Source organism: Acomys minous (genome assembly GCF_964271855.1).
Source record: "Acomys minous genome assembly, chromosome: 15".
Lineage (NCBI taxonomy): Eukaryota > Metazoa > Chordata > Mammalia > Rodentia > Muridae > Acomys > Acomys minous.
Window position 1 is genome coordinate 99,422,026 of NC_140497.1, and position 26,866 is coordinate 99,448,891.

General features: G+C 49.6%; 2 protein-coding genes across 5 annotated transcripts; one reads left to right on the forward strand and one right to left on the reverse strand.

The window, feature by feature from the left end:
- The first annotated feature begins 6,259 nt into the window (after positions 1–6,259).
- On the forward strand, positions 6,260–20,409 carry MARS1 (methionyl-tRNA synthetase 1). Of its 2 annotated transcripts, XM_084759606.1 has the most exons (21): positions 6,260–6,447; positions 7,315–7,405; positions 7,570–7,648; positions 7,725–7,859; positions 9,227–9,302; positions 9,656–9,941; positions 11,572–11,688; positions 11,781–11,984; positions 12,965–13,166; positions 15,339–15,413; positions 16,111–16,281; positions 16,576–16,671; positions 16,776–16,893; positions 17,233–17,446; positions 18,412–18,543; positions 18,631–18,735; positions 18,822–19,008; positions 19,690–19,761; positions 19,898–19,921; positions 20,010–20,102; positions 20,198–20,409. In XM_084759606.1, the coding sequence occupies exons 1-21, from the start codon at positions 6,339–6,341 to the stop codon at positions 20,342–20,344; spliced, it is 2,733 nt and encodes a 910-aa protein (XP_084615732.1). In that variant the 5' UTR covers positions 6,260–6,338; the 3' UTR covers positions 20,345–20,409. The 2 variants fall into 2 exon arrangements, with proteins under 2 accessions (XP_084615732.1, XP_084615733.1); XM_084759607.1 differs by lacking the exon at positions 19,898–19,921 and having other exon boundaries at positions 6,261–6,447.
- Positions 20,348–25,785, reverse strand: DDIT3 (DNA damage inducible transcript 3). Of its 3 annotated transcripts, XM_084759627.1 has the most exons (4): positions 25,491–25,784; positions 22,737–22,783; positions 21,132–21,289; positions 20,348–20,896 (listed from the first exon to the last, which is right to left on the reverse strand). In XM_084759627.1, the coding sequence occupies exons 3-4, from the start codon at positions 21,267–21,269 to the stop codon at positions 20,528–20,530; spliced, it is 507 nt and encodes a 168-aa protein (XP_084615753.1). In that variant the 5' UTR covers positions 21,270–21,289; positions 22,737–22,783; positions 25,491–25,784; the 3' UTR covers positions 20,348–20,527. The 3 variants fall into 3 exon arrangements, with proteins under 3 accessions (XP_084615753.1, XP_084615754.1, XP_084615755.1); XM_084759628.1 differs by lacking the exon at positions 22,737–22,783 and having other exon boundaries at positions 25,491–25,785; XM_084759629.1 differs by lacking the exon at positions 25,491–25,784 and having other exon boundaries at positions 22,727–22,783.
- Positions 25,786–26,866: the final 1,081 nt, after the last annotated feature.

Sequence of the window (26,866 nt, forward strand, 5' to 3'; positions counted from 1 at the left end):
CTTTTGCATTCTTTTTTTTTTTTTTAAAGATTTATTTATTTATTATTATGTATACAGTGCTCTGCCTGCATGTACATCTGCAGGCAGAGAGGGACATCAGATCACATTATAGATGGTTGTGAGCCACCATGTGGTTGCTGGGAATTGAACTCATGACCTCTGGAAGAGCAGACTGTGCTCTTAACCACTGAGCCATCTCTCCAGCCCCTTCTTTTGCATTCTTGTTCTACGTGTGTGAGTGTTTTGTCTGCATGGACGTCCGCGCACGTGCAAATGTCAGGTGCCCGAGGAGTCCAGAAGAGCGTGTCGGAGCCCCTGGACCTGGAGTTACAGGCTGTTGTGAACTGTTATGCAGGTCCTGGGAATTGAACCTGGGTCCTTTGGAAGAGCAGCCAGCACACTTAACTGCTGAGCCATCTCTCCAGCCTGTTTATTTCTGTTCTTAACAAGAATTGATTAGAGACTGCCTCCTGTGTAGAAGGAGCTGTCGAGAACAACAGATGACAAAGGAACAAGTTCCCTGAGTCTCTTGAGGAGGGACAGACCTCGACTGATGACACAGCAAGTATACAAATCACAGCTGAGCTGGAGACACACATATGGTACAATAGTCGGTCATAGAGGCTTCTGCCTTAAACCCAGCACTCTGGAGGCAGAGGCCAGCCTGGTCTACATGGTGAGTTTCAGGACAGCCAGGGCTACATAATAAGACCCTGTCTCAAAAATACATAAAAACGTCATGACAGGTGGCTGGATGCTGACATCACCTCCTTCCTGGCCCGGGATCGCCAACAGTTGAAAGCTGCACATCTCACTTCTTTGCTTTTTCCTCCATTGTGGAGTGTGAGGCTTTCAGTTTCGCCTTGTAGGGCTGGAGTGGAGAGTGGGTGCCTCTTCTCGCTGGTGACATGAGACAGCCAGCTCTCCTCCTCCCTGGGCGTGATCTGAGGCCTGGCAAATTGTTCCTCATCCTCCATGGTCTTCCTCCTTAGTTTGCTTCATTTTTGTTTTGTTTTGATTGTTTTTTTTAAATTTCATGAACATTGGTGTGAGGGTGTCAGGTCCCTTGGAACTTGAATTACAGACAGCTGTGAGCTGTCATGTGGGTGCTGGGAATTGAACCCGGGTCCTTTGGAAGAACAGACAGTGCTCTTAACCACTGAGCCATCTCTCCAGCCCCTGTTTTGATTTTTTGAGACAAGGTTTCTCTGTGTAGCCCTAGCTGTTCTCGACTCCCTTTGTAGATCAGGCTGCCCTCGAACTCATAGCCATCTGCCTGCCTCTGCCTCTCGAGTGCAGGGATTAAAGGTGTGCGCCACCACACCGGGTTAGTTTGCCTCATTTTCACTGGATAGAGAACTTGCCCTTCATCACTTCCTTCCTTCTTCCCAAGGCTAATGTCACCCATTTGTTCATTCGGTGTTTTAAAAATAACAATAATAATTTTCTTTTTTTAATTTTTGTTTTTCCAGGCAGGGTTTCTCTGTGTGGCACATGCCTTTAAGCCTTTAACCTCAGCACTCGGGAGGCAGAGGCAGGCGGATCTCTGTGTGTTGGAGGCCAGCCTGGTCTACAGAGTGAGTCCAGGACAGCCAATGCTGTTTAGTCAAGGCTGGTTAGAACTCTGTCTATATTCCAGGCTGACTTTACATTCTGCCTCAGCCCCCTGAGTGCTGAGACTGCAGGTGTGCACCTCCTTATTCCCTTTTTAAAAATTTAATAAATTGAGCTGGAGAGATGGCTCAGAGGTTAAGAGCACTGGCTGCTCTTCCAAAGGTCCTGAGTTCAATTCCCAGCAACCACATGGTGGCCCACAACCATCTATAATGTGATCTGGGGCCCTCTTCTGGCCTGTATACATGCAGGCAGAACATTGTTTACATAATAAATAATTAAAAATTTTTAATTAGTTAATTTATTTTGGAGACAGGTTTTTCTATGTAGTCCTGCTGTCCTGGAACTCATAAGGCCTTGAATTCACAGAGATCCGCCTGCTTCTGCTTCCTAAAAGCTCAGATGTTAAGAGCTGACATGTGGGTACTGGGAACCAAACCTGGGTCTTCTGAAAGAGTAGCTAGTGTTCTTAACTGCTGAGCCATCTTTCCAGACCCCCCACTGACTTTTATTCACTTTGGAACTTTTCCAAGTCTCTCCTCTCTCTTTATATAAATTTCCTTTTACTCGGCTCTTAGGTTATTAGTTACCTACCTGGAGTGGAGATTCTACCAGTAAATCCCAGTGTCTGAGGCTGAAGGAAGACCATAGAGTTGAAGGCCAGTCTGAGCTATAGAATCAAGACGTGGCTCAAAAGGCAAAGGAATACAAAGCAAACATGTCCCATCACCCCTCCCGCCCCCAGGGTCTCCTTTTCTCCCCTCCTTCCTCTGACTTCTGGAAGTTGCCTCCACAAAAGCGATCTTCACTTCACCTCACCTCTCCCCTCTGCAAGCATGCTGTGCAATCCTTAAGTTGACACTTCAGCCCAGCCCAGCTGCTCTTTCCGCTTCTGGTGTCCTTCCCTGTTCCCCTTCTGGGAGTTGCTTCTCTGTGGTATGAGGGAGAAGCTTCCTCCGCCTGTTCCTTAAACCACACAACCCCATCTGAGCTGTGTCCTTTGCACTTTGCGGCCATCCCCTCTGTGCTCTTCCTCTCTAAAATGGTCTCTGTTTCCTGCTAAGTACTACATCTCCAGTCCAGATCTTTCTCTGATCTCTGATCTCACTCACTGTCCGCGCACACACACACACACACACACACACACAAAACCAAACCAAACCAACCAACCAACCAACCAAAAAAACTTCACAGTATCTTACAGGTACTACAAACTCAGTATGCACCTAACTGAACTCTTCAACCTAGCCTTCCCTACAAATCTGTTCTCGCTCAGCTGTTAGACTTAAACTTAATAACTATCTATTGAGTGCTTCTTTTTGTTGTTGTTGTCGTTGTTGTTTTTGTTTTTTCAAGACAGGGTTTCTCTGTGTAGCCTCCTGGACTCTCTCTGTTGACCAGGCTGGCCTCGAACTCACAGTGATCTGCCTGCCTCTGCCTCCCGAGTGCTGGGATTAAAGGCATGCGCCACCATACCCAGATATATTTCTTTTGTTTTGTTTAAGGAGCCAGCAAGATAGCTTATTGAGCAGAGATGCTTGCAGTGAAAGCTTGGGGACCTGCGTAAAGATGGAAGATGAGCCTAGTGTGGTGGTGTATGTTTTTGATCCCAGCACTTGGGAAGCCCAGGGAAGTGAATTTCTTTGAGTTCCAAGCCAGCCTGGTCGGCACAGCAAGTCTGAGGCCTGTTTGACCTGCATAACATAAACTATATTATAGAGACCCTGGCTCAAACAAACAAACAAACAAACAAACAAACAAAAAGATGGAAGGTGAGAACCAACTCCACATTTTGACTCCACACTAAGGTTTTTTGTTTGTTTTTCTTTTCTTTTCTTTTTTTAGTTGTTTGAGACAAGGTTTCTCTGTGTGGCCTTGGCTGTCCTGGATTCACTTTTTGTAGACTAGGTTGGCCTTGAACACACAGAGATTCACCTGCCTCTGCCTCCTAAATGCTGGGAATAAAGGCGTGCACCACTACCGCCCAGCTGTTTGTTTTTCAATACAGGGTTTCTCTGTGTAGCCTTGGCTGTCCTAGACCCTAGACTCACTTTGTAGACCAGGTTGGCCTTGAACTCACAGAGTTCTGGCCTCTGCCTCCTGAGTGCTGGGATTAAAGGCATGCACCACCATACCCGGCTAAGTTTTTAAAAAGATAAATAAGATACCCTTTATTATGCATGTCCACTTAACTTTATTGTGAAATCTTTCATTTTCCCTCAATTTGACCTTTTTCTAACATGTGCTCTCAGCTTCCTTTGCTATAATTGTCCAGCTATACAGAAACTGGAGACTAGTGCTAGATATTATATATACATATGTATATATATGTATTATTATTTTTTTTTTCAAGACATGGTTTCTCTGTGTAACATCCCTGGCTGTCCTGGAACTCTGTAGACCAGGCTGGCCTCGAACTCACAGAGATCTGTCTGCCTCTGTCCTCCTGAGTGCTGGGATTGAAAGCATGCACCACCACACCCATATATGTATATATTTTAAATATATATATTTTTAGGATTTATTATTATGTATACAGTACTCTGCCTGCATATACTCCTACAAGCCAGAAGAGAGCTCATCAGATCACATTATGGTTGCTAGGAAATGAACTCAGGACCTCCAGTAGAGCAAGCAGTGCTCTTAACCACTGAGCCATCTCTCCAACCCCTATTTTTATATATTTTCAAGGGCCTGTTTTCATGTGTATGAGTTTTGCTTCCAAGTCAGTGTACCATTTTTGTGCAGTACCCACGGAGGCCAGAAGAGGCACTAGCATTGCAGAAGGATGCGAGCTACCTGCTGTGTGTGTGTGTGTGTGTGTGCCCAGATTGTGTGTGTGTTTGTGTGTGTGCCCAGATTGAGGGAGGGGGCGTGGATTCAGTGGGACAGTCCCTTAATTCCAGTCCTCAGAAGGCAAAAGCAGTTGGATCTCTCTGGTTTCAAAGCTAGCCTGGTTTTTATAGACCTAGTCTCAAAAAAGAGTGTTTTTTCATTTTGTTTCCTTCTTAGTTTGTTTTAAAAAAGAAAAGAAAAACAGGCTGAGAGATAGCTCAGAGGATCTTAACTTGTTTTTCTCTCGCCTTTTAATTTTACTTATACAGCTATTTTGAATGTATGTATATCTGTCTGTACCCCACATGCAGGCAGTAATCATAAAGGCCAGAAGAGGGGGTCTGATCCCCTGGGAGTCAAGTTACAGACAGAAGTGAACCAGGAGGATGCTGGGAATCAGAGCAGGGTCCACTGGGAGAAAGGCTATCTTTCCAGGTCTCCTTATTTATTTATTTATTTATTTATTTTTGGTTTTTCGAGACAAGGTTTCTCTGTGTAGCCTTGGCTGTCCTAGACTCACTTTGTAGACCAGGCTGGCCTTGAACTCACAGAGATCCACCTGCCTCTGCTTTCCTAGTGCTGGGATTAAAGGCATGCGCCATCACCGACAGGCCTCATTTATTTATTGACAACTCTCTAGTAAAATAGAGGATAAACCTGAATTTATAATTTTTTTTTTTATCCCCACCTCCTCAATGCAGGGATTACAGGAGTGGGCCCACCACAATACAGAGTGTTTACTCTGAATAAACTCATTCCCAGTTCTTAAATAATAAAATCTCACGGCTGGGCGGTGGTGGCGGAACACGCCTTTAATCCCCAGCATTTGGGAGGCAGAGGCAGGCGGATCGCTGTGAGTTCGAGGCCAGCCTGGTCTACAAAGCGAGTCCAGGACAGCCAAGGCTACACAGGGAAACCCTATCTCAAAAAAAATAAAAATAAAAAAAAAAAACCAAAATAATAAAACCTCATTAGCCACATCCTTTGTGGCTGGTGGACCCTCAAAATAATTTCCAGTTTGACTTTAATTCCTCAACAACAAAACTGATGTTTGTTGTGTTTTCTTTAACGACAGGCTAGTTAGCCTGGAACAAAGGATGACTTCTAACTTTTGAACCTCCTTCTTCTATTTCCCAAGGGCAGGGACTACAGGTGTGTGACCTTCTGAAGTCTTAAAACACTGACTACGGGTATCGAGGAGGCTCAGCGGCTAAATGCATCGCCGTTAAGCCTGTCGACCTGAGTACAGTCCCTGGGACCTACATGGTGGACAGTAAGCACTCCCGACCGGACGTCCTCCAACCTCGACACGCACGCTCTAGCACGCTCCCGCCTCCTCGCACACAAACAACTTAAAAATGGAAAATTCTGATCCTTTAAACTACTTGAATCGGCGAACGAGAGCAGGAGCAATTCAGACTGCCACTTTATCGACACCTTTGGTCACCGCCCTCGAGTCGCTTTGGAGCTGGCTGAGGTCTTTTTTTTTTTTTTTTGAGACAGGGTCTCTCTGTGTAGCCTTGGCTATCCTGGACTCACTATGTAGACCGGGCTGGCCTCGAACTCACAGAGATCCGCCTGAGCCGTCAGGCCTGAGTGCTGGGACTAAAGGCCAGCACCGCCACCACGCCCGGCCTTCAACTGAGCGGCACCAAGCTGCGGACCCAAAGTGCCGCGCTAGCCCGCGCCATTGCCTTCCGCGTCTCGTTGGTCACTAGTTCCTATTTTTGTAATGGTTCATTATGGGATAGATAGTCGACGTTCCCAGCCCGGACCGCGAACGTCCGGCCGACACAGAACTCCATTTCCCGAGATTCCTAGCGGCGGCTGTCTTGCTAGAGGAGGCGCGAAGCCGGTTCCGGTTGCATCAGCGTGGGATCCCGGGCGAAATGAGACTGTTCGTGAGCGAGGGCTCCCCGGGGAGCCTCCCGGTGCTGGCTGCGGCCGCCAGGGTCCCGGGCCTAGCGGAGCTGCTCATCAGCACCGTAGGCCCCGAAGGTACTCGAGTTGTTAGTGGCGGGGGCGGGGCGGGGGAGGGGAGCGTGTGCCTGTCTCCCAGTCGAATCTCCGTTAGCTTTGGACGCCCCAAACCCCTTTATTCCCACGATCCTTTCCTACATTACCTCCCTTCGTCGCCCTCACTCTCCTCGCCTCTCACTTTTAGTCTCCCCGCTGCCAGTTTCCCAGCATCTTGCCTCGCCCCTCTGTCTTCTAACCTCCTCTCCCACCTGTCGCGCGACTCTACGCCGACCACCCCTTTGTCGTTTTTTTTTCCAAAATCCCTTTCCCCTCTTCCAGGACCGCAGTACAGACGTGTGCCCCCACTCGTGTGTGCACACCCCGTCCTTTTGAGTTTACCTTTTATTCTCGGGCTTGTGGGGGAGGGGGTGTGTGACTTTCTGAGAGTTCACTTGTCTTCATGCTGTTCTCTCACTCGTGACCTCAGGTCAGTTGCTAGGATGCTTGGCGGCAGCACTGCCCCATACCGCTGCCTCATCTCTTCCTTCTCCATCTGTCTCAGCTGAGCACTTGCTGGCTGAGCTCTTGAGCGTATTCCAAACCCACCCCGCCCCCTTTTAGTGTTCCTATCTTGAAAACTGTGGCTTGAACTCCCCCCTGGCCCCAGCACATACAGTGGAAAGCTGTCAAATAATGTCTTTTCTTTTGGTTTTTCGAGACAGGGTTCTCGGTGTAGCCTTGGCTGTCCTTAGACTTCGCTTTGTAGACCAGGCTGGCCTGGAACTCACAGCAGTCTGCCTGCCTCCGCCTCCGCCTCCAGAGTACTGGGATTAAAGGCGTACACCACCACGCCTGGCATAATTTCTTTTCTTACCCTTGTATTTCACCCGTTTCCCTCTGTCTCAGAGTGTGTGGTGCCATTCCTGACCAGGCCTAGGGTCCCTGTCCTGCAGCTGGATAGCGGCAACTTCCTGTTCTCTGCCAGTGCAATCTGCCGGTCAGTATTGGCCCTTGGAATGTGTCGGGGGAGGCGGCTGGATCATGGCAGGCTTTACTGATCTTTTTGTGACGTTGTTTGCAAACACTGCATCCGCTGTGGGTTCATACATGAACTAGACAAAAGGAACTTTCTGTCTTACCTTACTTTCTCTCCCTGAGCAGGTATTTTTTTCTGTTATCTGGCTGGGACCAAGATGATCTTACCAACCAGTGGCTAGAATGGGAAGTGACAGAGCTACAGGTGGGACTCAGGTGCCGGGAGGGCAGGGCACCCTGCGTCTGAATAAACATCCTGACCCGGGTCCCCTGTATTTTAGCCCGTTTTGTCTGCTGCCCTACACTGCTTAGTGGTTCAGGGCAAGAAAGGGGAAGATGTGCTTGGCCCACTTCGAAGAGCACTGACTCACATTGATCACAGCTTGAGGCGCCAGAACTGCCATTTCCTGGCTGGGGTGAGTTAGCCTTGAAATGGGGCTTGGGAAGACTGTAGTCAAACCCCAACAACCCAGCTACGAGCAGTGTAGCCTTGACACATTATTTAAACTCTCTAATCCTTAATTTCTTTGTTTTTTGGCTTTTCAAGACAGGGTTTCTCTATCTAACAGCCCTGGCTGTCCTGGAATTCTCTTTGTAGACCAGGCTGGCCTTGAACTCACAGTGATCCGCCTGCCTCTGCCTCCCAAGTGCTGGGATTAAAGGCGTGCACCACCACACCTGGCACATTTTGTTTTGTTTTGGCAGGGTTTCTCTGTGTAGCCCTGGCTATTCTGGACTCACTTTGCAGACCAAGCTGGCCTGAAACTCAAGTGATTTGTCTGTCTTTGCCTCCCGAGTGCTGGGGCTAAAGGTGTGTGCCACAGCTAATCCTTGTTTTTGTTTTTCATTTGAAATGGAAGTAATAGTTCCTGCCTTATTTAGGATTTAGCTGGGTGGTGGTGGCAGTGATGGTGGCCCACACTTTTAATTCCAGCATTCAGGATGCAAGGATGCAGAGAGGTCGGTGGATCTCTTTAGTTCAAGGCCAGCCTGATCCCAGAGTGAGATCTGGGCTACACAGAGAAACCCTGCCTCAAAAAACAGAAGAAAGAAGAAAAGAAAAAGGCATATGTCTCACCTAGTACTTGTCACATAGAAAGTGAAAACTGCATATGGCAGCACACCCCTATATTCCTGGCTCTTGGGGGTAGAAGCAGAAAGATCACAAGACATCAAAGACACCTCAAGTACATAGGAGTTCAAGGCCAGCTAGAGCTACATGACACCTTATTTTAAAAAAAAAAAAGTAAGCCAGGTATAGTGGCACACACCTTTGATTCTAGCACTTTGGAGGCAGAGGCAGGTGGATCTCTGAGTTCAAGGCCAGCCTTATCTACACAGTTACAGGATAGTCAAGGCTGTCCATGTTTCAAAAAGAAAAGAAAAAGCAAACATATATATGAGTAGATTTTAAATTTTTTTTTTTTTTTTTGGTTTTTCGAGACAGGGTCTCTCTGTGTAGCCTTGGCCATCCTGGACTCACTTTGTAGACCAGGCTGGCCTCGAACTCACAGCGATCCGCCTACCTCTGCCTCCCGAGTGCTGGGATTAAAGGCGTGCGCCACCACGCCCGGCTTTAGATTTTAAATTTTAACTTAATTTAATTTTATGTGCATTGGTGTGGGGTGTCAGATCGTTGGAATTGGAATTACAGTTGTGAGCTGCCATGTGGGTGCTGGGAATTGAACCCAGGTCCTTCAGAAGAGCAGACAGTGCTCTTAACCACTGAGCTATCTCTCCAGCCCATATATGAGTGTTTTAACTGTGTACTTTCTTCCACTAGGACACAGAGTCTGTAGCTGACATTGTCTTGTGGGGAGCACTATATCCATTACTGCAAGACCCGACTTACCTGCCTGGTGAGAACTGTGCATTTTACTCCACCCCCAACCCCGGGAGCTTAGTGTGGGGCTGCAGAACAGTGAGGTGCTGAGTGTTCACTTCAAGGTGCAGCTTGACAGTGAAAGCAGCAGAATGTGGCCAAGGAGAAAGGGGCAGAGGGTGGTCCACTCCTGCCTGGCCACTCTCTGTTTGTTTGTTTGCTTTTGGTTTTGTTTCTTTCAAGACAGGGTTTCTCTGTGTAGCCCTGGCTGTCCGGGACTCACCTTTTAGACCAGGCTGGCCTCGAACTCATAGAGATCCACCCTACTCTGCCTCCCGAGTGCTGGGATGCTAGGCGTGCGCCACCAGGTTCTTTCTTTTATGCCCACAGAGGAGTTGGGAGCCCTACAAAGCTGGTTCCAGAGGCTGAGTACCCAGGAGCCATGTCAGCGAGCTGCAGAGACTGTGCTGAAACAGCAGGGTGTCCTGGCTCTGCGACCCTACCTTCAGAAACAGCCACAGCCACAGGCCCGCCCTCCTGAGGGGACAGCTGTCAGCAATGAACCTGAGGAGGAGGAGCGGGCCACCCTGTCTGAGGAGGACATAGTCAAGGCTGTGGCTGCCTGGGAGAAGGGCCTGGAAAGCTTACCCCCACTTCAGCCCCAGCAGCACCCAGTGTGAGTGGACACCCAAGAGTGGGGTTTGCTCTCATACCTGGAAATTGTTGCTGGGTAACAGAGCAGGCTGACCCTCTTTGCTCATGGAATATTGATTCCAGTAGAGAGGCGTTCACAAAGTTGCCACATAGTTGTGCATTTATGAAATTTAAGTAAGTCCCATGAAAGAAAAGAGTAGGGTGCTGTAAGGGAAAAATCATGAGAATGAAGGCCTCGCTGCTTTGAAAATATTTTTAGCCTAGGCTGGTCTTGACCTCACTGTGCTGAGCATGACCTTGTACTTTTCTTTCACCTCTGCCCTGAGTGGAGACAGTAGATGTGTACCCTGCACCCAGCTAGGCTTCTCTTAAGTGTTACGAGTTGAGGGACGGGCAGATGGCTTGGTGGGAAAAGCACTTTGTGCAAGCCTAATGACCTGAGTTTGACTTCCAGAATCCCCCACATAAAGGTGGGGGGAGACAGTGGACCAGACACAGCTGTCCTCTGACCTCTGTGTGTGCCGGGCTTTCATGCCCCACTCCAAAAATAATAGTTTTGGTTTGGTTGGCTGGTTGGTTTTCTTTTAGATTTATCTATTATTTTATGTGTCCCAGTGTTTCGACTACATGGATGTATGTGCACCACATGCATGCATGGCTCTTGGGGAAGTCAGAAGATGGCATCTGATGTTCTAGAACGAGAGATACAGATGCTTGTGAGCCACTGGGTTCTGGGAATCAAACCCGCATCCTCTGCAAGAGCAGCTGCCTGAGTTCAAGGCCAGCCTGGTCTACAGAGGGAGTCTGGGACAGCCAAGGCTATACAGAGAAACCTAGTCTTGGAAAAACCAAACCAAACCAAACCAACACAAAACAAAACCCAGAAAACCCAAGAGCAGTCAGCTCTTAGCCCCTTACCTCTCTTTTCCGTTCTGTGCCCCCATCTTTGAGACAGCGTTTAGCCTTGGTTGGCCTGGAACTCACAAGCTCAGGCTGCCTCTGCCTCTAAGTGCTAGGATTAAAGATGTGTGCCATCTTGTCTGCCAAGAGATACTATTTTTTACATGTCTGTGCTGACTAACATGTTTAAATGCTGACTTTGGCCTGGCCTGTAATTCTTCCTGGGTCATTTTGCATTTTGTTTACTGAGGCAGGGTCTGGTGCTAACGCTGGAGTTCTATCCTGTACCTCTGCCTTTACAGAGTGGGATTGTAGTCAGGTCAGCTAGCCTGCCGGGCATGTGTATTCCCGCTGAGGCCTGGCTTTAGAGTGGGCATGCAGAGGGATTGGGTGCGATTTGTGTGGGGTAATGGCAAGCTGTAATGGTCTCAGGTTAATGGCTCAGGGTCCCATTGACCCTGGACTTGGTAAGAAGAGCTCTGAGCTGGGAAGTCAGTGGCAGCAGATACATCCCGGGAGAACTGTGGGTGCCTGTGGCTTTGAACTTGAGAATGCCCTGCTGTGGTGATAGGGAAAGATGGAGCTGCTGGATGTCCAAACACAGAGCTGTGCGGGAAGCCTGCTGACCGGGCACTCCAGGGTTATAGCCCCGGCTCCCTATGGGGAAAGGCCTCTCGCTTCAGTCTGTTGGTGCTCTGTGCACTTGTGTCTCAGTGTCTGCACTGGGACTAGTGTCGCTTCTTTTTCACCAGGCTGCCTGTGGCTGGCAAACGGAACGTGCTCATCACGAGTGCCCTCCCTTATGTCAACAACGTCCCCCACCTCGGAAACATCATTGGCTGTGTGCTCAGTGCTGACGTCTTTGCAAGGTGGAGCCGGCTGTGGGGGAGAGGTCTCCAGAGGGAGGAGTGGGCCCCAAGGGAATAGGCTGGAGGAATCCCATGACCACCGAATCTCCTAGGTACTCTCGTCTTCGCCAGTGGAATACCCTCTATCTGTGTGGAACAGACGAGTACGGGACAGCGACCGAGACCAAGGCTATGGAAGAGGGTCTAACCCCACAGGAAATCTGCGACAAATACCATGTCATCCACGCTGACATCTACCGCTGGTTTAACATCTCGTTCGACACTTTCGGTCGCACCACCACTCCACTGCAGACCAAGTAGGTTCCAGACAATGAGGCAGAAAAAAAACTGAACTGAAAGCTAACAAGGGCCAGCCCAGAGTGACTGCCTGGGAACCGCCTCCTGAGCTTGGGCTCTGCGCATTGCCTGTCCCGAGTGGTTCTCAAGCTAGAGGAGGTACATGGTTTACAGAACCCTGGCAGGGCCTGTGGCCTGCAGGAGCAGCTGAAGTCCCAGTCTTCCACTTAGTGCTTTCCTTCCTCTGGTTGCCTAGGACTCTTTTGGTTTTGTTGTTGTTGTTGTTTTGTTTTTTCGAGACAGGGTTTCTCTGTGTAGCCTTGACTGTCCTGGACTCGCTTTGTAGACCAGGCTGGCCCCGAACTCACAGTTATCCGCCTGCCTCCCGAGTGCTGGGATTAAAGTCATGTGCCACCACGCCCGGCTAGGACTTATTGTTTAAAGCCTAAGCTGGTTTCAAACTTGTGGCAATCCTCCTGCCTCAGATTTCCAAAGGTTGGGATTACACCAATGCCCAGCATGGAGTATTTAAGCTGTCCCTCCCTGCCTATGTGTATCTGTACACATAGACTCATTCTGCCTTGGCAGAAGCTACGGACAGACAGGTGGACAGTTGATGTGCTCTGCACCTCAGTCCTTACATTGAGTGAAGTCCTAAACACAAGCTTACAACTGAGCTGGCTACGGTCAGCCATTTACCCTCCCCACAACTGGGAGGTGGAGGTGGAGGACTAGGAGTCCGGGTGGTTAGTGCTGGTCACAAGAGACAGATCTCAAAACCAGATGAGACCCAAACAGCATGTAAATACAGAGTCAGCAGGAGTGAGCTCTACAGTGTGGAGGGAGGAGTCCGCACGGGCAGTCAGAATCAGGAGAGCGCCTCGGGTCCATCCCCTGGGGCGGCCTCCCCCCAGTGAGTTCGGTCCAGTTAGAGCAGGAAAGCAGGGGTCCACAGTTCGCAGGCTGGCCTTTCTCACCCTGTGCTTGCTCACCTTGCTAGGATCACCCAGGACATCTTCCAGAGGTTGCTGACACGGGGTTTTGTGCTTCAAGACACCGTAGAGCAGCTGCGGTGTGAGCAGTGTGCACGCTTCCTGGCTGACCGCTTTGTGGAGGGAGTGTGTCCCTTCTGTGGTTATGAAGAGGCCCGAGGTGACCAGTGTGACAAGTGCGGCAAGCTCATCAATGCCATTGAACTCAAGGTAAGGAAGATCTCAAGGAATTCCAAAGGAAACAACTATTTTCCTTTGTACAAAATCACTTATTCAGAAGTACAGGGAAAGGGCAAATTCAGTTTTGTTTTCCTGTAGGAGCTGTGGTTCTGATGTGCAGGCCTTTCTCACTACCACAGGAGCTCTGGGTTCTGATGAGCACACCAACTGTTCTTAAAAGATATGGACCATTCAGGATTTTTATTCTGAGACAGGGTTTCACTGTGTAGCCTGGCTGGCCTGGAACTCATAAGAGATGGCACTCATGAGTGCTGGGATTAAAGTGTGTGCCACCACCGCCTGGCCAGGATGTTAATGTTTGGTACCTAAGATCTTGTGCTGATTTCTGTCTGGACAGTCACTGTGTACTGCTGGGACAGAGACAGGTGCCTTAGCATTTGGCCATCTGATCAGTTAATTTAGATGATTCTTTTATTTTATTTTATTTTTCTTTATGAGATGGGCTATCTGTATGTAGTCATGGCTGTTCTGGAACTCACTCTGTAGACCAGACTGGCCTCAAACCCAGAGATCTGGATGCCGCAATACCTGGCAGATTATTCTCTTTTTCATAAAAGAGACTGTCTTCTAGTCGGTCGGTTGGTTGGTTTACTGATTATTCATTTATTTAACAAATGATTTTGAATCCTTTTAACAGGCCAGTTATAGACTGGGCATGAGGAAATGATAGACAGGCCTGAGGGTGTCAGCTAAGCAAGGCGGTTAGGTAGGATGAACTGCATGGAGATTCTTAGGGAGGATGTGACTTGAAGTTTTAAGTGGGTGGGTGGGGGGTGCTTCTTAGAAGAGACAAATGAGGCCACAAGGGGTGTCAGCTGCCCAGTGAAGGACAGGAAGTGTAGAGCCCGAGGCGTGGAGCTGAGGAGGAACAACTGCAAAGGCCAGCGTAAGCAGGTGTGCTGGGGCAGGAGCTTTCATCCCAGCACTCGGCGGCCAAGGCAGGTGGAGCTCTTAGGTTTAAGGCCAGCCTGGTTACAAATAAATAAATAAACAAAACAAAACAACAAACAAACGGCCAATATAGCTGTGGCATAATGAGTGGAAAGGGAGCAGAGCCGACGGAAGTCAGGGAAAGGCAGGGCCCAGATAACCAAAGCGAACGGGACATGGACGCAGTTCAGATGCGACTCATTGAGCGGGAGGTGGCCGTGTTGGAGCCTGGGGTAGATGACAGGACTGAGGAGAAGCCCTGGGGACTGCAGTGCGGAGCGAGGGGATGGCTGTGCTGGGTCACTGCCGCAAAGAAGTGGGGGATACAGTGGGGGATGGTCCGGGGAAAGGTGATTTGTGGTGTGTGTTGGAGGTGTAGTGTAGTCAGCGGTAGGATACTTGGCTAGCAGGAGTGAGACCCAAGGAGCACACAACAGGAAGATGAGGTTTGGGTGTGGCATCTGTGAGCACAGGCAAGGTTCAGAGCTGAACACAGTGGTATGGTGTTGCTGAGCTTGAGCTGCCTATAGACGTGTAAAGAAGCAGTAGGAACTAGATGTGGATTCCAGACAAGAGAGACACTGTCTCACCTTTAGGACCTCAGGTCAGGGTTGGCAAGATTGCTGAGCAGGTAAAAAAAAAAAAGCACTTGCTACAGAGCCTGGAAACCCCAGACCTCATGTGGTGGGAAGAGAGAACAGACTCGATCTCTACATGGTCACACAGTCACACCCTCACAAAATAAATACATCAAAACAGCAACCCTCCTCCCGCCCCTCAAATCAGCCAAGCAGGGTGGCACACACCTGCAGTCCCAGTGCTCAGGATGCGGACACAAAGGGATCATGAGACCCTGTCTCAAAAACCTGACCCAAAGCAAAGAGCCCTCAGTTCCTTCTGCTGTCACTTCTCGGTGTCAGTGTAGTTACTCTGTACTTCCTGACACTTTACAGAGGCCATGCTTGTGTCCCGGCACATCACCTCTCCCCTATCGGTTTTAGCTGAGTGGCACAGCGCTCTGTGGCGCTGTCTGAGGAACAAATGTTGGAACAGGTGCAGGCACAGTCTGTGTGGCGAGGAGGCCACATGTTGGAGCTTGTGCGCTTCAGTGCTCCGCTAGAGGGAGGCTGAACAGCCTGGACAGTTTGCCGTCCTCTGCAGCCCTGATCCGGCCCCCACCAGGGTTACACTCCCTGCAATCTCTCTTTACAGAAGCCTCAGTGCAAAGTCTGCCGGTCGTGTCCTGTGGTAAAGTCCTCTGAGCACCTGTTTCTGGACTTACCTAAGGTAAGTTAGTCCCTCAGCCTGCTCTTCAGGAGTCGTCTCTAGCTCCTCCCTCTGCCTCAGCCACACACACTGATAGTCACCACTCTCAAGTAACTTTTGTTTGTTTTAGTTTTTAGGTGTGTGCCACCATGCCCAGATTTTTATTTTTTATTTTTACTTATTTTATTTACTTGTTTATTTATTTATTTTTGAGACAGTTTCTCTGTGTAGCCTTGGCTGTCCTGGACTCTTATTGTAGACCAGGCTGGCCTTGAACTCATAGGGATCCACCTGCCTCTGCCTCCCAAGTGCTGGGATTAAGTTGTTTTTGTTTGTTTGGTTGGTTTTGTTGAATAAATTTGTTAATTTTCTTAGATGTCCCTAAAGTCATGAATCTTTTCATTTAAATTAGGTATTACCAACTCTACTCTACCAACATGTGACTTATTTACCTTGGTGCCAGTCTTGTTTGAGGCAGTCCTGTATTGTCCTTATTTATTTATTTTTTTAAGATTTACTTATTTATTATGCATATAGTACTCTGCTGGCATGTATACCCGCACACCAGAAGAGGGCAACAGATCTCATTATAGATGGTTGTGAGCCACCATGTGGTTGCTGGGAATTGAACTCAGGACTTCTGGAAGATTAGTCAGTGCTCTTACCCTCTGAGCCATCTCTCCAGTGCCCTGTATTGTCCTTATTTTTGTCATCTCAGTTGGAAAAGCGAGTGGAGGACTGGCTGGGGAAGACACTGCCTGGCTGTGACTGGACACCCAATGCGCGGTTTATTACTCTTTCTTGGCTTCGAGATGGCCTTAAGCCACGATGCATAACCAGAGACCTGAAATGGGGAACCCCTGTGCCCTTGAAAGGATTTGAAGATAAGGTCAGTACCTTTAACCTTTATTCACGGCTTAAAATGTTCAGCCTCAGGATTGAGTTTGTGGGCAGCAGATTAAAAGGATGATATTTTGTCTTAGCCTGAAACTTTGGGTTGGGTTTGTTTTGTTTTGTTGAGACAAGGTTTCTCTCTGTAGCCCTGGCTGTCCTAGACTCAATTTGTAGCCCAGGCTGGCCTCGAACTCACAGAGATCCACCTGACTGCCTCCCCAGTGCTGGGATTAAAGGCATGCGCCGCCACTCCTGGCTCTTGGGTTGTTTCTTATTTGTTTCCCTCTAGGTGTTTTATGTCTGGTTCGATGCCACTTTTGGCTACCTGTCCATCACAGCCAATTATACTGACCAATGGGAGAGATGGTGGAAGAATCCAGAACAAGTAAGTACGCAGGCCTCAGCTAAGCTGCTGTGGGCATGGGCAGCTGTGCGGGCAGAGGCCTTGGGTGCCGGGCTCACGTAGTGCCTTCCATTGTGTTCTCCTAGGTGGACCTCTATCAGTTCATGGCCAAAGACAACGTTCCCTTCCATGGCTTAGTCTTCCCTTGCTCAGTCCTAGGGGCTGAGGACAATTACACGTTAGTCAAAAACATCATTGCTACAGGTAGGTCCTGGCAGAGCATGTGTGGGACAGTCATAGGGAGTGAGGCTTGAGGTAATACTTGCAGAACCTGGAGAGGTGCTGGTTCTTAGGTTAGGAGTTGGGGTCAAATAGGAAATAATTGAAACATGAGAATTCCCACCCAAAGGAGGGAAAACAAGAACTTGAAAGCCAAGATCTAAAGCTAAAACTAGCAGTATAAGGAGAGAGAAAAGGCCTAGACTCCATGGCCTGTGTAAGCTTCTCAGGGAAAGAGGGTTTTGGACACGCACCACTGAGGGAAAGGCAGTGGGGAGTGAATGAGCCGGGGAAGCGCGTAACTCGGCTCTTGTCTTCATCCAGAGTACCTGAATTATGAGGACGGGAAGTTCTCTAAGAGCCGGGGGGTAGGAGTGTTCGGGGACATGGCCCAGGACACAGGGATCCCTGCGGACGTCTGGCGCTTTTATCTGCTGTACATTCGGCCTGAGGGCCAGGACAGTGCCTTCTCCTGGACAGACATGCTGATTAAAAACAACTCTGAGCTGCTTAACAACCTGGGCAACTTCATCAACAGGTAGGAGGGTTGGTGGATGGAGGCAGAAAGGGCATGGGATTGGCTGCAGCACACACCGAGCCGTGCGATCTTGAGGCAAGTTAGCAGTAGTTTGATGGGTGGTCACAAAGTGCTCTATTCCTACTGAAGGTCTCTCTAGAACTGGGCCTCATCTGCTCCTCACAGCAAAGCTAGCCTCACATCACTAACTTGTCTTGTCCGAGCGGCTGCCTTAGGCCCACACTTATGTTGCCGTGTCTGCTATTGTAGCAGTTCTCCAAAGGAAAGAAACGCCCAGGAATGGAGATAGAGTTTGCTGGTACAATGTGTATCTAGCAAAACCAGATCTCTTGAGTTTCATCTTCAACACATACATGTGCCTCCTGCCATGACCTGAGATTCTTCAGTCAGTTCTGGGCCTTTAACTTGGCTCTTAACCATATTATTTAGCAGCTTTCATCAGAATGTTAGCTTATAACATACTTGATAATTCTTACTTCTAAAATATATAAGCTGGGCATGGTGGCGCACACCTTTAATCCCAGCACTTGGGGAGGCAGAGGCAGGCAGATGATTGAATTTGAGGCCAGCCTGGTCTACAAAGTGAGTTCTAGGGCAACCAGTGCTACACATAGAGACCCTGTCTTGAAAAAAAAAACCTCAAAACTCATTTCTTTTTTTGCAATTTACATTCTTAGGAGAGTGAAAGAATGTAATATTTAACTTTTACTTCTAGTTTGAGAGGCCAGGAATTCATGGGCTTGCACAGGAATGCCACGAGAATGAAGCTTGTTTAACATCTATTTACTGTTTGTGAGGTGCATTGACACTGTGCAGTGTAACCTCTGAGTTAGTTCTTCCACCGTTTGGCTTCCAGGGCCTCATGAGCTATCTGCTGGCCAAAGCACAAAGCCTTGGGGAAGTGGGCTGACATTTCTAAGGAAGCCAGGCAGTGACTTTGTCCTTTCTTCCCCCTTCCCCCCAAGAGCTGGCATGTTTGTGTCTAAGTTTTTTGGGGGCTGTGTGCCTGAGATGGTGCTAACCCAGGATGACAGACGCCTGCTGGCCCACATCTCCTGGGAACTCCAGCACTACCACCAGCTGCTGGAAAAGGTCCGGTAAGTAAAGTGACTTCCTGCTCAGTCACATGTGTGGTATATTGATGTGGTTGACAGTCCCATGTACTTTGCCTCCTCCCTTCCCAGGATCCGGGATGCCTTACGCAGCATCCTTACCATATCTCGGCACGGCAACCAATATATCCAAGTGAATGAACCTTGGAAACGGATTAAAGGTGGTGAGGAGGACAGGTATGTCCAGGAGCCAGGGCTGGCTGTAGCAGCTAAGCAACGTGCTGTGTGTTCTTGGTGGCCTTGACGTACCTCTCTCCCCTCAGGCAGCGGGCAGGCACAGTGACGGGCGTGGCAGTGAATATAGCTGCCTTGTTGTCTGTCATGCTCCAGCCTTACATGCCTACAGTTAGCTCCACCATCCAGACCCAGCTCCAGCTTCCACCTCCAGCCTGCCACATCCTCCTTACCAGCTTCATCTGTACCTTACCAGCAGGCCACCGAATTGGCACGGTAGGTCTCAGTAATGTTGGTGGGGCTGGCAACTTTTAAAAATCCTTATTTTTACACTGTTGCCTTTGGGGAACATCTCTGGCTTAGGTTGGGGCTCTACGGCTGTTCACAGAAGCCCTCCCCAATTCTGCAGTCTGCCTTCTTTTTTGTGTTTGTTTTGGGTCTTTCAAGACAGGGTTTCTCTGTGTAGCCCTGGCTGTCCTGGATTCACTCTGTAGGCCAAGCTGGCCTCGAACTCTCTGGTCCACCTGCCTCTGCCTCTCTGAGTGCTGGGATTACGGGTGTGCGTCATTGTGCCTGGCTGCGAGGTCCGGCTTCTAATAAAAGGTTCAAGGCTCACGAGGACAGTACTATCCATATCATTATTGCTATTCATGCCAGAAGCCAGTAAGTGGCACAGCACAGAAAGAACACTGTGATGGTGGGGACAGCCATTTTTCCTGGCGCTAGATGATAAGTGTATATACTTACCCTCCCTGTCTCCATGGTATCCATGGTATCCGCTTACTTTCCTTCATAGTAACTGCTGCCTTGTGTGAACTTTTTGCAACTGCCAGGCACTTGTTCAGTGTTACAGCCCTGCTGCTTCTTAGCCGTCTGGGATCTCTAGTGTGGGAGCTGGGTGGGAAGTGTCTGTGTGTGGCAGTTATCAGGGACTGATTCTGGCATTTGTTGTCACAGGTCAGTCCTTTGTTCCAAAAATTGGAAAATGACCAGATTGAAAATCTGAGGCAGCGCTTTGGAGGCGGCCAGGTGAGCGAACTAGAATGAGCCCTCCCCCAGCAGAAGCCTCAGCAGCGCTGCCTTAGTTTCCCATAGTCCTCGCTCCTCATCTCTTCCCACCTTTGGCCTCGCCACTTCCTCACTTGGCTTTTCTTTCCTGTCTTAGCTGGAAGAGTCCTTGGAGTTAAAGGTAACCCTTTCCTCTGAGGCGATAGGTAAGACTGGAGGCCAGCGGGCATTTTTGGCTGCCAAGTAACAACTGTACTGCTCTTCCCCAGGCTAAAGTGTCCCCCAAGCCAGCAGCTGTACAGGCAGTCACAACAGCAGGGCCCCAGCAGATCCAAGTGCTGATGGATGAGGTGACCAAGCAGGTATGAAGGCCCGAGGGAGGGAAAGGAAGTGCTGACCCTACACAGGTCTCTCTCCGTCTCCCGGCTGTCTCACCCACACCCCATTCCTCTCTTAGGGCAACCTAGTCCGGGAACTGAAAGCACAGAAGGCAGACAAGAACCAGGTTGCTGCAGAGGTGGCTAAACTCCTGGATCTAAAGAAACAGTTGGCTTTGGCTGAGGGGAAACCCCCTGAAACTCCTAAAGGCAAGAAGAAAAAGTGAGGGTGCTCACAGAAAGTCCTTTTACTGGCTATGGACAATAATAAAGGATGTACATGTATATACAAGCCGAGACCCTTCCCTTGGTCTACCCTCAGTCCTCCCTGCTCAGCACGTGCACTTGAGGGCCACATGCTTGGCACTGCCACGACGGTGTTTGGTGCGCTCCCAGAGGCAACTCATTGGTCATGATTGATGCAGGCTGACCATGCGGTCGATCAGAGCCCGGCGTGTAGTCTCCACCTCCCTGGTCAGGCGCTCGATTTCCCGCTTGAGCCGCTCGTTCTCTTCGGCTAGCTGTGCTACCTTCCTCTCGTTCTCCTGCTCTTTCTCCTTCATGCGTTGCTTCCCAGCTCGGGCTGGGCACTGACCACTCTGTTTCCGCTTCCTAGTTCTTCCTTGATCTTCTTCCTCTTCCTCCTGAGCCATAGAACTCTGGCTAGACTCAGGAGAGCGAGGGCTTTGTGAGGTGCTTGTGACCTCTGCTGGCCCTGGCTCCTCAGTCAGCCAAGCTAGCGATGCAGGGTCAAGTGTAGTGAAGGTTTTTGATTCTTCCTTTAGGGGAATGAAGAAGGGGAGGTGTATATTAGTTCAGGAGAGGCAGGCGTGCTCCCCAGTTTCCTGGGGTTTGCTTTATTTTTGCTTGTTTTTTGAGACAGGGTCTTACGCTAGACACAGACTCTAGCTTAAGCTGGCCACGAACTGAGCCTCTTGCCTCCACCTTGCCTGTGCTGGGATTGCAGGTGTGCACCACACACCTGTGTGCCCGATTTAAGACTAGCATTCTCACCTCTGCATTTCCAGGGGATGAGATATAGGAACCCCCAACTTCATCTGCGGACAGGACCTCCTGCAGATCCTCATACCAGGCTTCCAGCTCCCAGCTGGACACGGTCTCAAAGGTGAAAGGCAGGGACTCAGCTGCCATGTCTGTAGTTGGACCAAGTTCTGGAAAAGAATATACAAGAATAGGTTCCATTCACCACAGTTGGTCTTACAGGACAGGGAGGGGTGTGGGCTGTCAATCCTTGAAAGCCACACTGGCAGGGAGTTGCTCTCTGACCTCCACATGTACAGCACTGCATACAGGCACACACTAAACGAAAGCTGGGATGGGGACAAGGCTGCCCCAAGCCTAACAGTCCGGATAGGAGGGACGAACTCTCTCAAGTTGTCCAGACTTTCACGTGCATACCACAGCCAGTAACCCCCCACAAACACAAATAAATGTAATTTAAAAACTATAATCAGTAAGTGTATTATTTAGTAATCTCCACTATTTTGTTTGTGTATGTTCACACAAGTGCCATGCCTGTGGTGGCCAGAGACATGTAGTTCCAGTCCATTTTGAGCCACCTGATGCGGGTACTGGAAACCCAGTTCAGGTCCACAGGAAAAGCAGCAAGTGTACTTAACTGATGAGCCTTCTCTCCAGCCTATTTCCCTTTTTATTTTTTTTCCCCCTCTTTGAGAGAGGTTTTCTGTGTAGACCAACCAGGCTGACCTTGAACTCAGAGATCCATCTACCTCTGCCTCCCAAGTGCTGGGATTAAAGGAGTGCACCACCACCACATGGCTCTCCATTTGTTTTGTTTTGTTCATTTTTTTGTTGTGTTGGGAACTGAACCGGAGTTCTTGTTTCTATGCTGGCTTAGAAGCACACTACTAAACTATACTCCCAGTCTAGCCTGGACACATATTTTTTCCCTGAAGATGTATTTATTTGATTGTCTGTGCATATGTATGTGTGAGTGCCTGCATGTAAGTTTGTGTGCTGTGTTACGTCCCTGGTGTACGTGGAAGCCACAAGAGGGAATGAGTTCCCTGGAACCAGAGTCACAGATGGTTTTTGAGCTGCCATGTAGGTACTGGTGCTGCTACAAGAGCAGCAGAGCAGGCTGGCCTTGAACTCGCAGATCTGCTTGTCTGCCTCCCAAGAGCCCAGCAGAACATACCTTTTATTGATAGGGATTTATTGATTTCATTGATAGGTAACTTGGGCTGGCCTTGAACTGCATAACCCTCTTGCCTCTGCCTCTCAAGTTCTGAGATTACAGGAACGAGCCACTGAACTTGGCTATGTGTATTCTTACGGGATCACAGTAAAAGCATTCAACTCACTTGGGAGCACTGCTGCTAATTTCCAGGGCAATTACCAGGCCACTTGCGCTTTCTCTTGTGTGGGAAGCTTGGGCAGAAGGTCCTGTGGGCCTAACCTTGGTGTGGACAAACAGAAGACATACCAATTGCCATTGCTGAGGCTGACTTTGGGAGCCAGCTTCAGTTGGGAAGTGCTCTAAAAGCAGAATTATGGGGTCAGAGAAAGATACGGTCTGACAGCAAAAGCACCCCAGCAATGCAGCCTGAGCAGGGTTAGGGGCTGACCTGAGATTACCTGCTTCAGGTGTGGTGATGTATGAAGACACACTTCCTTCTGGAACACTGTGGAGAAAGGAAGAGACAGCTGCTTTACCTCCAGTTCCTGCTCTCTCTCTTTCCTTTTTTTTTTTTTTGTTTGTTTGTTTAAAGATTTATTTATTTTATATACAGTGCTCTGCCTGCATGTACACCTGCAGGCCAGAAGAGGGCATCAGATCACATTATAGATGGTTGTTGCGCCACCATGTGGTTTCTGGGAATTGAACTCATGACCTTTGGAAAAGCAGCCAGTCCTCTAAACCTCTGAGCCATCTCTCCAGCCCTCCTTGTTTTTGTTTTTTTGAGACAGTTTCTCTGTGTGGCCCTGGGCATCCTGGAACTCACCTCTGTAACACACACACACACACACACACACACACACACACACACACACACACACACACACATCCCCAAAGCCAATTTCAAGGACAGAGGCCAGCGTGACTTTATTTTTAGTTGCTGACATTTGTAGTCCTGATTACATAATAGCAAAGCCCCGGCCAAGTAAGTTTTCTCTAAATCCCAGATAGACCTCAGAGCTGGCAGAGCGAGGCCTAACCTACAGGAAGGAAAGGCAGCGGCCCTTGCTTAAACTCCATTCCCACACCGGCAGCCTCCGCTATACCTGTGCTTCCTGTCTACTCTCATCTCCTTTGGAATGTCCTGCAGACATTCATACTACATTTAAAGACCTTTTCCTTCCAAGGTTGTGTCATTCAGACTCTAGGTGCTTAAAGCAAAAAACCCTTGGTATCCTTGATTGCTCTTCTCGGTCTAAAGCATTAGCAACTTTAATACAGTTCTTAAAAGTACCTAAAACCCAAGTATTTCTCAGTATATATTTCCAACTACAAATCAATTTACCATACCTTCCATTCCCTAGATTATTTTGGAAGCCTCCTTGAGGTCTCCCATTTCTTTTAGGTTTTTATTTTGTTTTGTTTGAGCCAGGGTCTTACTATGTAGCTTTGGCTGTCCTGGAACTTGCTTTGCAGAGTAGATTGGCTTTGAATTGAGAGGCCTGCTTCTCCAGTGCTGGGATTAAAGGCCTGTGTCACTCTAGCCAGCTAAGACCTCCCATTTCTATTGTCTTACTTTTGAGGCTGGGGGTTGACCCTGAAGTCCTCTACATACCAGGCACACATGCTACCATTGAGCTACATCCTCACCCCTTTATTTTTGTGTTCACTTATTTTGACTCAGAGCTTCATTATGGAGCCCTGGCCATCCTGGAGCTCAGAGGTCTGCCGGCCCCTGCCTCTCTGTGTACTGGAACTCAGTGCACGTGCCATGATGCTGGGCCTTGCCCCAACCTTCCCAGTCTAGGTCATTCCTCTGCTCAGGTCCCCCAGTGGCGTTCTGTCTCATGACTGGTAAAGACTGACATCCCGAGAGCGGCTTGCAAGGGTCGCCATGAGCTGCTATGGCAGTTTTCTCAGATCACTCTAGTCCAACCCCGCTGCCCCATTCCTAAAGATACCAGGCATGCTCTATCTTAACCCTTCCGCTCTGGCTCTGGAAAGCTCTTCCACATCATCTGCTTGGCTCACAGGCTTGCCTTCTTTGGGTCTTTCACGTAAAATCCCAGTGAGGTCATTCCTGACGTGACAAAACACAGCCTCTTGCCACCATTCTGGACACACTATTCACTCCCTGCTTTTGTTTTCTCCCTTTTGCTTTCTACTGAAATGTAAGCTGTTTTAAGAGCAGTACTATCTTTTGCTCCCAAAATACATACCTTGGGTCCCCAAATGCTTGGTACATAGTAGGTGCTTATTAAGCAATTGTTAGTAATGAATGGGCCAAAGCCCCTCCCCAATTTCCTTATAGAGGAGAACTAGGCCCAGAGGCAGAGCTGTGCTGTCTGTCTCTCTCTGGGGACTGGAGACGCAATATTGCCCTGAGTGTTTCTCTGCAGGGTTGTCCTCTAGGGGAAACTCCTTTGGTCTTCCAGTGTTTGGGACCTGGCTTTCATCAGCAGTGCTGCCCCAGGCCAGAGGGTGCAGAGACAAACAGTGGGCTGGCCTGATGCAATGGTTACAGAGGTTAGCAGGGAGACGGGACTGAGGAAAGAAGCAGAGACCAGTCCTGCGAGAAGCACAAGGCCCTGGAGAGATCCCAAATACTTTCCCATAGTTATAGAGACACAGGTTGCTCTCTTGTAAGGAAGCCCAGAAACCTCTGCGGAAAAGGGAAAAACCCACCGATGCTCCTCCCACCGGCACCCCCACTCGCAAAGGTCTGTCAGTCTTAGTGTTTTCTTGAACTTTAGAGTCAGCTATTAAAGTGGCCATGCTGTCCCCCAGCCACCGCGGCTTAAGTTTGGGAGAGTTGGGGAGAGCGAGGCCAGTGGAGAAAAGGCCGGTGACAGCAAGAGCCCCCAGCGTGGGGGTGTGTCCTGTTGCCCCGCCTTTCCTGCGAACCGCCCAGGCCTAAGACGGCCCGAAGTTTGCAATACAGAGAATTAATTTCCCAAATGCAACCAAAGCCCCTTTGCAGATCAGGGACCAACTCGAGGCAGGGGATCCGTGATGCCATTGCCCAAAGGAAGATGGGGCCTGAAAGTACCACTCCTGAATCAGGGATTCCGCGCTTTCACCCCTCCCTCAATCTACAAGCTCGCTGTGGAAGGGGTGGGGCTACATCCTCAAGAGCTATCGCCTCCAACTTTATGAAATAGCTCTGCTGGCGAGGATAGGGGAGGGCAGGGGTAGACGGAGTCAGTACTCGCCTCTCTCCTCAGGTTCCGGCTTTTGTTTTGGCTCTGTCGCTGCCACCCGCTCATCTTCAACATGATACAATCTGCGTGTTAGACTCAGGCTACTGACCTCCAGAGCGCCGAGCGATGATCTTTTATGCTGTCTTTTCACGCCCGTTGGGGGCGGGGCCCGAGACTCAACCAATCATCAAGCGGCACGCTGGCACTGGCTCCGCCTCACCCCTCACATCCGCCACTCAGGAGCCCCGTGGTCACGCCCCCATCGCGCCCTCTGGCTGGAGCGGCTACGTTGTCTCGGACCCGGAAGTGGCTTTGGGTCACGAGGCTCCGCGGAGGAGGTGAGTGAGTCATACGCGCGCGCACCCGCGCGCGCGGAGGAGAGTGCGGCTAGGGAGGGGATGACGGGGGGCGGGGATGATGCAATGTTTGGCAACCGGTGTCTGCGCGCGCACGCGCAGGGGCCGTCGGTGGTGGTGGGAGGCATCGGGGGGTGGCGGGTAGGGTGGGGGAGCGAGGAAGGAAGGCGGAGCGCCAGCTCCCAGTATCCAACGGCTCCAACGGCTGTCCTTCCTGAACTTGTCTGTCCGGGAGCTGCTGTTCTTTCTACCCACCTCCCATCACCTTTAACTAACTCCTCCATAAAAGACTCCCATGCTCCCTGGCCCCTCCCAGATAATGGGCGCCGAGGCTCTCGAACCTCTTTAAAGTTTCCATTTGTCCACCTGGAATGACATCTTCTCCCAAAGGCCGAGGTCCTGGCATTTCCTTGGTAGTCCACCTGCTTCTCCCAGGAAAGCAGCCTTGACGTTTGTTCTGGATCGTCCATTACGTGGCAGAATGCAAGTTCTTTGTAGAGTGCGGGTTTCTGCCTCCTACTTACCCCACCCCTGCTCTCTGTGGTGTGCTCTTACGCCCTTCGCGAAGTCGAGGACCCACACTTTTCCTTCTCCCAGACAGCAAGTCCTGTGGCTCCCCGCTGAGGAGCTGGCCTCTTGCCTCTAGGTGACTGGGGCCATGACCTATAGCGGAGGCTGGGACGTGCGTGCACTTGAGCGCACGATTGCCCTGGACTAGCTTTTCAGAGGGAACGCAGATTCCTGATTAATTTGCCCAAGAATTCTATCTTACTCATTTGTAACTTAGAGAACGAGAGGTAAAGGTAAAAAGAGCATTGTGGAGGGAACTTGAACAAAAGTAAAAGCATCCTGCGAAATGTGTTTTTGAGCCACGAAAGCAGAGGCCATGTGGTGGCCTCTTGCAGCCTGTCGTGCGCTCAGAGGGGCAAGCCGGAGTTTGTCCAAGTGGAAACTGCACCGAGAGCGGTTGCTATTGGAGGGTGTGACAGTGACAGGTCCTTGGCCAGCCTGCTCTTCGGCTCCAGACCTTCA

What these genes read in the sequence shown, in the direction of transcription:
- MARS1 (XM_084759606.1), top strand. Translation starts at nt 6,339, where the DNA reads ATGAGACTGTTCGTGAGCGAGGGCTCCCCGGGGAGCCTCCCGGTGCTG. An exon ending in TCAATGCCATTGAACTCAAG is followed by an intron (nt 13,167 to 15,338) that starts GTAAGGAAGATC and finishes CTCTCTTTACAG; the next exon opens with AAGCCTCAGTGCAAAGTCTG. An exon ending in CAGGCCACCGAATTGGCACG is followed by an intron (nt 19,009 to 19,689) that starts GTAGGTCTCAGT and finishes TTGTTGTCACAG; the next exon opens with GTCAGTCCTTTGTTCCAAAA.
- DDIT3 (XM_084759628.1), bottom strand. Translation starts at nt 21,269, where the DNA reads ATGGCAGCTGAGTCCCTGCCTTTCACCTTTGAGACCGTGTCCAGCTGG. An exon ending in CATCCCCTGGAAATGCAGAG is followed by an intron (nt 20,897 to 21,131) that starts GTGAGAATGCTA and finishes ATTCCCCTAAAG; the next exon opens with GAAGAATCAAAAACCTTCAC.